Source organism: Aythya ferina (genome assembly GCF_964211825.1).
Source record: "Aythya ferina genome assembly, chromosome: 1".
In the NCBI taxonomy this organism is placed as follows: domain Eukaryota; kingdom Metazoa; phylum Chordata; class Aves; order Anseriformes; family Anatidae; genus Aythya; species Aythya ferina.
In genome coordinates, this window is record NC_140296.1 from 61,392,554 (window position 1) to 61,405,945 (window position 13,392).

Consider the following 13,392-nt stretch of genomic DNA (forward strand, 5'->3'; position numbering starts at 1 on the left):
TTTTGCACCCCTTTAAAAAAACCCTCGGTTTGTTTCATAGGCATCGATTTGTTATTACAAAAGACCACAAAAAAGGCCCTGTCAAGATACTATTCCAGCTATTAAAAAGCAGAGGTTATTTATATGAAAAGAAAAAAAAAAGAAATCAACAAGTATTCCTTCTTCATCTCATAACCCACATATTAGATGAAAGGTAACACTTCGTTAGGTAGGGGAAAAAATCATGGTTTAATTACAATAATGTAGCATAAACACTTTAGTAGTCGATATCAGGATATTGTGATGTCTAAGCTAAACTTGACTTCTCCACAGATACTGTAAACAGACACCCTAAATTCCCTAAATGATCAGCATTAAGAAAAATTTATACAAAGGCAGTCAGTTGTTTAATATTTAAGATGACATGACATGGTGAGACAAACACGCACACATCAATAAGTACAGAGAAATGTTATGCTACATTTTGAACAGTTCAGAACTGAAAGTGCTTCACATCTACAGGATAAGAAATGGCTTCATCTCCTCATCCCTAAATGATGAGAGCAAAGAAATAACCCTTTAATAGGTTAAATAAACAGTGCCCCATTTATCCATGCTTATATAAAGTTTCCAACAATTCAGAAGGTCCATGGTGAAATTTACACTCTATGTACAGTATAACAAATTGTAAAAGAAAAAAGTTCAGATATTCCTTGGTTCCCAAAGGCCTGACTCTTGCTCTCTGCACTAGAGCTAAGGACATGAGCTACATATAATGTTTGATTTTTTTTCCTTTTTTTTTTTTTTTTTTTTTTGTAAAAAAAATCATCCAAATCCACCTCAAGTAAAATCAGTCCCTAAGTCCCGGTCATATTTAACAACTGCTTGATCCCAGTGTTTAAGGCATGTTCATCAGATGTTGGTATAGGGGTACTGTCAGAAATGATTATAATCACAGGTGCTAAGTGTCAGCAGATTTACACAGCAATGCTACTCTTTACAATATAATGTAAAACAAAGCCATGTTATGATGGAAGTTGTTCCTGAGTTAAATTTTGCTAAATACTGCTAAGATTCATGTTTTTCTTTTATACTTCTTCCTCTGGAATGTCCTTTTATGTATGCTCAATTGACAGTTAAAATGCACTCTAAGAATAGCCTTAGTGTCAGGTGAAGTAGAAATGTTAGAGAAACTTTCATTATATTGGCATTCTCAATTCTAAATTTAGCCAATGTGCCATGAACTTGCACGGCTTAGTGTCACTTAGCTTTTAGCAAGAGCATTTTTCAAATATGAAGATTTACAGATGTCAGTCAACATTTTTGTGCAACCGCAAACAAAAGGAAAAGATGTTGGTATCAAGAATTGTCATAAACTTAAAAGTTCTGTGAGTGCATGTAGCTGGATACTGTAGACTTTAAGTTTTCTTACCCAGTCTGCTCCTTTAGAATTAAGGGAAGACATTTTTAAATCATAGGAATACAAATTAAAACACCTACAAATATATTCAGCTTGTAAAAATCAGACAATTCATTGTCTATTCAGATTAAGTACCTATTCTCACAGAATTGCTTCTCAAGTCTGTAACGTAATCATTTATGTTCTTTCCTATTAAAAAAGCTATCCACATTTCTCAGCAAAGAACAGCTTTAAAAATATTCTTCATTAGATTCAAATGTGCACAACAATTCTTACCACCCTAATCATTTCTTGCACCAACTCATCGAAGTTTATAGAAATATTTGCTTAGTTCCAAACATTGTATTTAAAAAGAGTCAAAGGACACTAGAAAACCAAGAAGGGCAAAAGGCGTGACCTGGGTCTGTTGCTATACCTACACTTCTGACTGTCAAGTGAAGAAAAACCCCTCAGAAAATTGCACCACCTATAGCTTGATCCAAAGTTTGATGAAATCAAGGGACTCTTATAAATGAGCTTGAATGGGCTTAGTGTTTTAAGTGCTCCAACCGAAGCTCAGCATTTGCAGTAACGTCGCATCTCCTATTTTAAATACAGGAAAGGATTGCAGCAATTGAACCTTTCAGACTAGGGAATAAAAGTTTTCATTCACGTTCATGATAACGTGCTTTCCAAATTTGCCAGCGATGCAAATTATGAATTACAGCATGACGAAAAAATTCGTATTTCCAGATTTGTTTCCATTTAAATCCTAGTAGTACAGAAACCAGCAGTATGCTGAGAAGACAGGATGGGAAAGGAATGACTCTGCTTCCACAGTCTGGGAATTCCAAACAAAGTCTTACATAGTGGTATAAAAACAAAGCTCTGAATGAATTTGGCCTAGCCCATGCATCTTATGCAAAAAAAAAAAAAAAAAAAGTTAGCTAGAATTTAATTGTTGTGACCATAAAAATAAATAGCAACAATTTATTCACAAAATTCTGGATTAGATTGATTTTTTTTTTGTTTTAACAAACTGCATGATCCATTAAATTATCAGCCAGCTGTATGTTTAAGCACAACAATAGAAAATGTAGTACATAAACACCTAAAAATCACAGTCATAAAAAGCAGGCAAGTACATCAGTCTTCTGGTGGCCAAAGCACAACAGATTAGTCTGCCAAATAAGTGTACATGAATGTAAGTCGTGGGCATTAGTACTGTTAAAAATTGTTTCTACTGTCCAACAATTTTCTGTAGTTTAATACTGTTTTTAAACAATTGTAAACTGTTTTAAGATGTATGTGCAGACATAAATAACAGTAAAGGATTTAAATACACTGGTCAAGAGGAAAAACAACTTTCAAAATTTGCATGTGTGATAAGCGGGTAATTTGGAGCAAATCCGTAATTATCCACAAAGAACTCTGACCCTTCCTAGGTAAGACAGTACTGCCATCATTACTAACACTTGTGAGCATTGTAAGAACAAGAGAAAAAAATAACGTATCAGCCCTGATATACCAACCACATATGCATCCAAAATTACAGATATTTACAAGAAAAATATATATTTAATTAAAAAGCCACTGAAAAACATGGACTTTTAGTCAGGTGCTGCACCTTCTGCAAAATGAGGTAATTTAGATGCAAACAAATTAAGTTTAGTAGAGTTCAGGATCCAGAGTCTCCACACTTAAAGTACAGATTGCTTCAGTAAATGGCTTGGCTGTTTCTATATGTTCAGAGCAAGAAATCACTAGATCCAGTTAAATCCTGTTTTGTAGTGCTCTTGATGCAACACTGACTAATGTCAGAAGGCTTCCCAGCTCAGTTTTACAACTGGTCTTTCAATAGAAAGAAAAAAAAAAAAGAAAAAAATGGTTATAAATTGGTTTCATCCCAAGACGGATCGTTCATGTTCTTTAGTACTTTTCTAACAAGCTTCTCCAAGTCCTTGCGAGCTCTTTGTTCTTCTTCTAATGACTTCTTCATCTTTTTGTTATCCTGTTTAACAGAGACAAAACTATTAGTTTGGGGTTTTTGATCATTTTGTTTTAAAAAGAGATCTTCTCTGACCAGGCAAATACTTTCAATTACAAATTCTGAAGGCTCTTCTCAGTAAGCTGGTTATTAGCAGCTCAAAAGAATAGCCTTCTATTAAAATTTTACAAGTTACACAGTTAATTCACACAATAAAACAAAAATAAACACCAAATGGAGACTGAGCTATTTTGTATTTATGCTTAGGGGTCCTTCTGAATGTTACTGCTAGTAACAGATGGCCAATAATCTTGAATTCTTCTGCTCAAAGCTGCTCAATGAACAGTAGAGTATCTGTTGTTAATGGAGACGGGAAACGGACCAGAAAGAGTAGAGGAAGTATCCCTTTAAGAGCCTCCTGGGATTATAACTCCTTTCGCAATCTTAGAAAAGCATCTGAAAACTTCATGCAAATTAACTTGCTTCGTCAGGAAAGCAAACAGTTTGAAAGGAGCATCCCGAAAACCATTGTGAAGTGTTTTGTAACTAAGCTTTACGCCAGACAACCTAAGAGGAGTCTGAATTGCAAGAAGCACCAGCGCTGTGTACTGAGTCAGATCTCAGTGTTTGACACCATCAAATAATATTGAAATACCACAAACAACAGGACTGTAAGGATGCCACTGACCAAACCACAGAAATGCTTACATTCCTTAATCCAGTAGAGGCCAAGGTGATGTTGGCAACAGTGGAGAAGCAACCAGCAGATGAGACCAGGCTCCCAAGACAAAGAGTCTAGGGGTGTTTAACTCAAAACAGGTCTGCAATCAGGTCCCACTGGACTCCTGTCAGCTGCCAACTTACCGAAATGTCTAGAAACAGAATGGGACTCCTCAACTCCATTCTCTCCTCAAGAGAAACTCAGAAATTTCCATCTTTTCTTGTAGGTACAGACAATTTCCTTTTCACTTATTTATTGCCAATTCAGGACTGTACTGTTAAAGTGCTGAACAACAGTGATGAATAACTGGTCGTAGCTGCTACAGGACTTTGTGGCCAACTCTTACCAAAAGCCAGTCTGGGATTTACACCAGCTAGTGCCCCATGTGCTCCCAGACAGCTTTCATACATGTTTATGGTTATCTAGGACCCTGCCAGCTCAGAGACTATTTTTGCCACTTCTCCAGTCAGAAACAAAAAAGCAGCAGGCCAATAAATGCTTCTGAGATTCCTGATATACAAGAAAATGAAGTCAGGCTGTAAAAGGTCTTGGCTTTGGAAGATGCCAGATTATGAAGAGTGTATTTGGAGAGGCTCAAGGGAAGTGGGCTGTTGTCTGAACTTCACGAGAAGGTGACGTTTTGTTTAGAGACACAAAGAGATCTGCAGGGCCTCAGTGAGGCAGCACTTCTACCCTTTGTACAGAAGCAGCCATGCCACAGAAGAATTAGTGGGTTATTTCTGCCTGTATTAAGTGAATTGTGTTTCTAAAAAGACTGCCAAAATCACATCAAACCTAGGATATATACGTTTCAACATATGCTGAAAACAGCAAAAAAAAATAACTATTTAATACATCAACTGTCCTATTTCAAGGGACAGGCATGACATCCTCAAAAATACTGCGCACGGTTATAGATGGGCAGAGAATTCAGATTCACGTTTACAGCCCCAAAACCGAAGTAATTTGAATACAAATACATTTATTTTAACACAGGTGATTTTATGAGTCAGGTGACTTTGAGCAATAGGTCCGTTACGATCAGTTGGCAAATTCTCACACTGGACAATGAGGATAATACAACTATTTCACCTACACATTAAACAGTGAGTAGGTACTGCAGCACAAATATGGTTTAAACAGGCTCTGTCCTGTTAAGAAAAAAAATTAAAACAACTCGTTTGGATATTTAAAACACACTTAAAACATCATCTGGAACTACCATACCAGCAAGTCAGTGCGATCTAGTGCAATTTCCAATGAGAAAAACAAGCACCCTAAGTTAGAGTTACCCTTCATTAAAAAGAACACACAGTAGGCAGTGAAAAGAACTCCATCTCCAGAAAGGAGACGCTTTATGAACTGGTTTGTAGGAGGTGGTCAGGTTACTGGAAGACTGTAAATAAAGGCCTAAGTAAATCCAGACATTTATACTACTACAATCATCCAATCCAAAAATGCTATTTCACAGTCTCCATACACTTACTTTGCTGGTGATGCATCAGAATTGAATTTATTTAATACTTTAAATGTTTCACAACTTGTAACATCCCAAACCAAACAAAACAGAGCTTAATAAGTCCCCTCAGAGACAGGACTCTTCATACTCCTCTCACAGGTTGATGCTCCAACCTTTTGATGACAACCACAAAAGAAGGCATTTTTGTCAAACTGCCATGTTCTACTTTTAAAAGTGAATCTTAGACTTTCTAATCTAGTCCAAAATGCAAGTTAACTCCTGTCAAACTCAATCAGTTTACAAGCTGTGTTTGTTTTTGTTTTTTTTTATAACATGCCATCTTTCCATTTTCCATGTTGCTCTAAAGTAGCAAATTACCAACCTGTCTTAGCTCCTGAACTTCATCCTTTAATGCATATACTGTGTCAACAAGGCTTCTAAAATGAAAAAAAAGATGATCTGTTACAACAGTTTTCAGGAAAACATCTAAATCTACTATTAAACAACTGTTCAATGAAAATTTGAAATTAACTGTTTTTTAATGCTTAACTTGAGGTTAATTTCAAAAAGAGGTAATTTCAAATTTGCATTACAAATTATCTCTTATCTTGATTTACATTCATTAATCCTTCCTGGCAGCATGGAAGCAGCAAGGACGTGCTACCAGTTTCTGTGACAGGATACAGCTCTCAAACACGTAAGGACCTAAACTGGTTCCTATATCATGATTCTGTTACAGCAAGCAATTTTTCATTTCTGACATACATCTTAACAAAAGAAAATAGAATTACACTACACACAAACTAAAAAGACAACACCAATTTAATAGTGAAACCCTACAACAATTTAGTGCTATAGGGCTACTTCCAAGTGAAAACTATTTGCAGGTGAAGCATACCACTTCTTGGCACAGAAGAAAGAAACTGAGTACCATACACAGAAGCCAGGCAACAAGCATTTAAATGAAGGCCAACTGCACTTAAAAAGGACTGGCAGCACACTCCAGACAACTCCATCCCTTACTACTAATGTACCATACACACACTATTGCAAAAAGAGATGGAAGGAGGAATAAAAGTGCAAAGTTTACTGTCTTAATCCATCATTCATTAAATGTTCTCTTACTTCTCTTCTATAACAGTCTGACCATTACTTTTAGTTTCTTCTACAATAATTTTTTCTTCTTCTGGAAGCAGGACTTGAGGAGCTGATTCTTTGCGGGAACCTGTTGTAAAAATAAATTACAAAATAAGAAACTTGCGGACAGAGTCAGGGATATTTTAAAGGTTATTTCATTCATTGCATGATACACCTGCATGACCAAGGTACATCTCTTTCAATTTCTCCCCTTCCCTCTATATACACAGATTACTGACTTGTTTTTTTGGTTTTTTTTTGTTTTTTTTTTTTTTTACATTTGAATCCACAGCCTTATAACAAAAATAAGTATTGTCTGAGACTTCTATCCTGGTGACGATAACTTCTGTGTTATTGACGAAGATGCTACACAGTTCAATGAACAGTGCACAGGTCAACTATCAGTAAAATCTATACAAATCTACCGTAGCTGAGTCAGAGAAAGATAGATGCATTCAAGTAGTAGCAATTTAAGCCTCAAGGACAGATTCTGATCTCACACAATACAAATCCAAGACGTAATGCCACCCTAAACCAATTATTCTATCAGTAAGGAGCAGAATAGCGATATAAAACAATACAGCAATGGAAGAAAACAGTTAACAACCCTTTCCCCAGAACACCATAAACAACACAACTGTGTTGTGCACACTTTAAGGTAGTCTTCTAGTCCTATAATGAAATACATAGGTCATGTTTAAAATGTTAATAAAGCACTTAATGGTTTAACAACAAAGACTCAAAACACTCTAACATCTTCAGAACATTTTCTACAATTACAATCTTTAACATCAAGATAATTCACACAAATTCTAGTAGTGTAGCTCTAAAGAGAAAATCTGCTGTTCAGAGGTGTGCGTCCATTCATACATACATAAAGCATGCATTCTAGAAATATTACTCAGGCTAAAACAAATTACAAGCATTTTTAAGAGGGCTGTAAATTGCTACCCAAGCATTTGTTCAGAATTCAAACAGCAGATAAGGCATTAAAATTCCTGTATATTTTAACCAAGATATGAGTATTAACAACCAAGGCATGTCTGCCTATTAATATGTTATAATGAGTTTTCACTAGCAAGGAATGCCTTTATTCTAGCACAGTTTGAACAAGTTGATAGGTACTACAGGATTACATGTGTCAGGAGATAGCCCCTGCCGAACAGTTATTTGTGATAATAGTACTTCTCTTTTACTATTCATAACAAATATATAAGACATTTTTTATATATACATTATATATATAAATCTAAACACATAGAAAGTTAAGGAAATTGAGTTCATTGAAAAATCCTAACTTCCTTAACAGCTGCAGTCTTGAGTTCTGAACAACAAGCTTGTAGGGAACACAGTTTTGCAGTACTTGTTAAGCTCATTTAATTGGTTTTAGCAATGGCAAACATCCTTTAACAGATAAAAGTTTCCTTTAGGTAACAACAGCAAGGATCAAACATATCAGTACATGACAGTCACATTTTGTGGAATAGAGGTAACCGCGTATTTGAGAACAGAATCTCGTCCTTGAAAGCCTTGAGTTCTTCATCTTGCCAAGTGAAAAAATCCTTCCCAAAAAAAACCCCACACACCGTTTTGCTGGGAAGAAGCAACCTACAAAGCAAGCTCAGCAAATAGGGCTCATGGACGTTTCCTTGTTTGCACTATCAATCTTTAGTTGTAAAAAAAATGTTACCTTCTGTTTATTTCAATTAGTTGGTGACTGGTTTTATTTGCCCGAGATGTAACACAACATTGAGCTACATGGTATTTTAGGAAGTTAGTTGGTACCAGCTGCTACTATATCACTAAATTTCAGGTCTCTGTACCAATTTTGACCACTTTAGCCTAGTGTGTGCTGAGGGAGACAGCAGTGCCACGTGTTTCTCACCCATGACGCCCTTCAACCAAAGCAATCAGAGCAACGTGTTACATTTATCTCTTTAGAGATGCATCCAACTGTCTGCCTGGTCAGAGTAACATGGGTCCTTGCCAAATGCAGAAATAGCATGGAGAAGACAGCTTTAAAAAAAAGTCTGTCCTAACTGTACAGTTATATACACACACCCATGTGAAACAGATGTCTCCACTAGCATATCCTGATGCGTGTGCAGCGTAGCACAGTAAACACTTAATACTACCGAGACACAGCATATACAGCTTCATAAAAACAACACGTTCACCAACATTATACACACAAGGAGACCACCACAGAGTACACATACACACTTACATGGTGTAAACTGAAGCGAACATCGACCTTTCTGTGCCACAGCTATCAACCACTGCGGAATTCAGGACATCGCAGGTCCTACCCTCACCTTCACTGCTCTGGCACAAATGGGAAGTCTCTTTTTTAAATCTCACAAGCAGTTGCTAACTATTAAAGATTTACATATCCTGCAACAAAGGAGGGTCCTGACATCAAATGAGTACACGCACAGTAATTTGATTACCTCTTTCTGTTTGTTTTGTTTAAAGATGCATTTTCTGGTAGATACACATCTAGAACTAACTTCAAGCAGTGTCACCTCATGACCAGCATTCAGCAATATTGCCTAAACTACACCCTTCGCCTCCCCCAGTTTCTCTGTGACTATACTCCGTGTGATCATCTCTGAGGTTTACAAGCTACAGCTTTAGGACGTGAAGAGGGGGCTGCATCACAGCGCTGTGGAGCCTGTGCGAAGAGCTAAACTAAACTGACAGTTCAAGAAGTTGTTGCAAGTCACTTAGTCAAAGGCCCCTCCTCAAGACGTATTCCACATTTTCACAAAAATAATGCAGAAGACTTGAGAGTTGCTTCAGGTTGCCGTATCTGCCCTTTGTCAATCTCAAATTTGCAACTTCTGTGCTGAATGGTATTAACTGTTTGACTTATAGTGAAACTGGGCAGTATCACTTCAAGTCAAAGAGGCAAAAAGAGAACGTTCAAGCTGACCTCCAAGAACTCTGCCCCTGAAACACCTCAAGACAAAACAACCAAAAAGTACTAGTTTAAAAATAATGAGGAAGGGGAAAGAATTTTTTTTAAAAAAAAAAAAAAAGAACAACCATCCCAAGCATTACAGCGCAGGCTTGGTTTGGTTTTATTTCTTGAGGGAAACTGTTGGGGGAGGGAAATAAGAAAGGATGTGGAACATAAAAATTGAGGAAGTTGCTGTAACTTTCCAAGGGGGAAATTCATAAATCCGGTGTCCTAGAAGACTTACATGCCCCCATTAGGAGTCTGTTGCATAGCAAAGACAAAGCCAAAACTCGAAACCACCATGGACATGGTTCAAAGTTTCTGTCAATTAGATACCATCAATCAAGCAAAGGTATCTATTCCGTATTAACATCACAGACCTAGAGTGGAGAACAAAGAGCCTCAATGCTTTTTACAAATCCTAAACTGGAGGCTAAGTTTGTTGAACCTATACAAAAAAGCAAGTAACAGTAGAGCCCACCTGGGCTAGAGACCTGAGCAACACCCACTGGGTAACGTGGTACAAGGGGCCTACAGAGCAGGCCTGTCAGGAGCAGGCTGCTGCTTTTAGTTTTCAGTGTCTGATCCCCTTCTGTCCAGGAACCAATTAAGCCAACAATAAAATGGAGGTGGGCATCCACTTCACCTACTGCAAGCTGCTAACTTCAGGGCCTCATTTCAAACCTTGCTGTCCTCACAGTCAGACAAGAAATGGGCTCCTTCCTCCAGGTGGCCATTTTGAGGAAAAGGCTCAACCGAGGTACTTTCCATGACATTCTCTGAAAGTCTAACTTCTTCCTGCAACCATGAGGTTCCTAATTTAAGCTACTGAAATTAGACCCATAGTGATCTTTACTTAACTCAAGTAAAGTTAAACTTAACTTAACTTACTTAAGTTAAACTTAACAAAAAAGTGTATGGCATAAATTCAGGCCATCAGCAATGTTTCTTCTGCACAAGAAGTAAGAACTAGAGTTTTCTTCACTATAAAGGCACAATAAACATAAAAAAGGAGAAAGAGTATTTGTAACTATGCAGCCCCTTTTCTACCAACTTTAATAGCTTCTTCACAAGCTAGGAAACTCTTCCAAATTACTTCCTGGAGTTTCAAAGGCAGAAGTCTGACTTGCCTCTTGAAGACAAGTATGTGCAACACAAATTGTTTTGTTTTGTTTTCTTTTAGATAACTTAGCCACTGTTGTACACAAAAGACATGTCATTTTCCTGTGGAAGCAAGTGATGAAAAAAAACAAACATTACTTGTTATTTAAAACACTCAGTTCTTCATTGTATTAGTTAGATTCAAGATGCTAAAGTGGATGAGCAGACCTTCCAAGTTAACCTTCTCTTTCTCAGTGACTCTTTGATGAAGTCCTAGTGTGAAGAATTGTAAACATGGTGCTCCCAAACTCTGGGTATGTTGAGATTGAAGTATTGAGGGAAAAAAAAAAAAAAAAAAAAAAAAAAGAAATCCTTCACGCTATAGATCTGTCAAAAGTCAAAAGGGAGCCCTTTAATATCTTGTGAAGATAACAAGAAAATAGAAACCAAACATCAGGCCAAACTTTAGCACACTGTATAAAATATACTTTTTTTTTTTTTTTCGCAAACTCTTAGGAGTAGCAAAAAAAAAAAAAAGTTTGGCACGAAGCTTATTTATTTCTTTTTCACTAGCAGCAGTACACAAATAGGGAAGAACCCCACACGACTCAGATGACAGATCTAAGCAGTTTACAGCAAAACATTTTGATGATTAAAATGAAAATAGACTGAAACAAACATACAATTCTATGTGCAAACCTGAGTCACTTAATAACGGGATGAAGAGTTTGAAAGACAGATACATCATCTGAAGTGGCAGATCATCCCTCAAGATTTACTACATTTCACTAAGCAATAAAAAAAAGAAACCAGAGGGCTATAGGACAAAAATTAGAGTTGCTGAAGTCATAGCAAAAAGATATTATATTTAACAGAACTAGATTGTATTTTTGTTCCATTACAGATATCTTAGTATGTGCATTAGGTTATTATTTTAAATCACTCAAATATAAATATCTTAAGAAGGAACACAAGAAGACTTGCTTTAAAGAGAAAAATGTTGCAATATTAAATCATGAAAGTGTGTAAAGGTTTTAGAAATCAATATCAAATTTATAAACTCTGTAGTAACAGGACCTGCAGTAGTATGTTCTAAATTGTTCAAAAAATTCAAATTTTACTGAAAATACACCAATTCCAAAAAAAAAGTCAATTGGGGGGAGGAGGGGAGGAGGCAACAAAAACAAACATTTTAACTCTTCAGAAATTTTGCCACTTCACTCGTTTTTGCCATTTCTTTTAAAGATAAAGAGGATACATTATTTTAAAAATAAAGAGGATACTTTACAAGGAATTTCCTGCAATTGTCAATTACATTAAAATAAAGATTATACACTTATGTCAAAAAAAGCTTTTTCACTTCAGCATTTGATTCCTTTAAGGAGAGGGGAGGGAGAGAAAGGAGGCATGGGGAGAATAGGGAGCAATATGTTAAGTTACAAGTTATGCTGTCCTTTCCCCCTGTGTAATAATTAAATATTAAAGTCACAGTCTAGCAAATGCAAAATTTATTTCAACTGTACATAACAGATGTCCTTTTTTATATAAAACAAAACACTTGATATATGCAACCACAAACAATATGCATACTGTACAGTACAATGCAACATTCAGATATACATCCATTTTGTATTTCCAAAAGGCAGTCACCTACTGAAGATGGCTTCTCCCATTCACAAATGAAGTGCACCATATATCATGTTTTCCTATGTTGTACGTCACTATATACACATTACTGTGTTTTGGCAGGATTATGCAAAACACCCAATTCATGTTGGTTGGCTTCAATTTATGGCAAATACTAATTTATGGGAACACTGTGTAAGCTGTGTGAGGAGGGGCTGACAATGGCTTGAACCTACCTTCTAACTCAGATTCTCCATCCTTCCAGTATATCAGTAACTGTACACATATATTTTACAGAATTGCATAAACAGAAGGTACTATTATTACCAGGACTCAAGTTCCACAAAAATAGAAACACTGAACCTTTGGACTGAATACCACCATTTCCACATTGCATTTTTTTAAGCATGGCATAGTAACACGCCTGATCGGTTCACTATAGCGAGTGGCCTGTAACACTGAGGACACTGAATGGTTTAAATGCGTAATAATGTTAATATGAAAGAGCATAATTATGATCCAAGTTAATGACTCAAATGCTACAATAATTAATGGTGGTAAACTGTCAAAGCTTTGGTGCATAGAAAGTCAATAAAATCTTCGGATCTTGACAACAAAACATTCTGTGTGATAAGGAAATTCAAGTGCAGCAACTGTATTTCAAACTCATATTTACACTGTAACATGAAACAGACATAAAAGAATTATCATTTATCCAATGCAGAAAACATTATTTAACTAGAACACCACAGCTCAACAGGAAAAAAAAAAAAATCCATACTTTCCATTTATGTAAAACAAAAACTCAAAGGAAAAGGGGAAGTTAAGTGGCTTACAGATGCACTGTGGAATGGTATGGAGCACACATACATTTCTCTAAGCAATATTCCTCCACTTTGGAAAAAGTTTGAAATATATACTAACTTAATGACCGGGAACTTGTATGATTTCCAGTAAGATATACCCCTGAAAATTCTCTTCAGTAAGCGTTGCTGCTTTTGTTAGTCAATTTTTTTTAATA

The 13,392-nt window shown here is 36.3% G+C and overlaps 1 protein-coding gene across 3 annotated transcripts in view; it reads right to left on the minus strand.

Moving 5' to 3' along the window:
* Positions 1–209: 209 nt before the first annotated feature.
* The window catches only part of ARHGEF7 (Rho guanine nucleotide exchange factor 7), a 110,085-nt gene continuing 96,902 nt past the window's right edge, over positions 210–13,392 (minus strand). For all 3 annotated transcript variants that reach the window (XM_084536336.1, XM_084536337.1, XM_084536338.1), the window contains 3 exons: positions 6,671–6,770; positions 5,928–5,982; positions 210–3,389 (listed from right to left, as the gene is read on the minus strand). In XM_084536336.1, the coding sequence (XP_084392462.1) occupies positions 3,267–3,389; positions 5,928–5,982; positions 6,671–6,770 (278 nt within the window). In that variant the 3' untranslated portion in view covers positions 210–3,266. The remainder of the gene's footprint in view (positions 3,390–5,927; positions 5,983–6,670; positions 6,771–13,392) is intronic.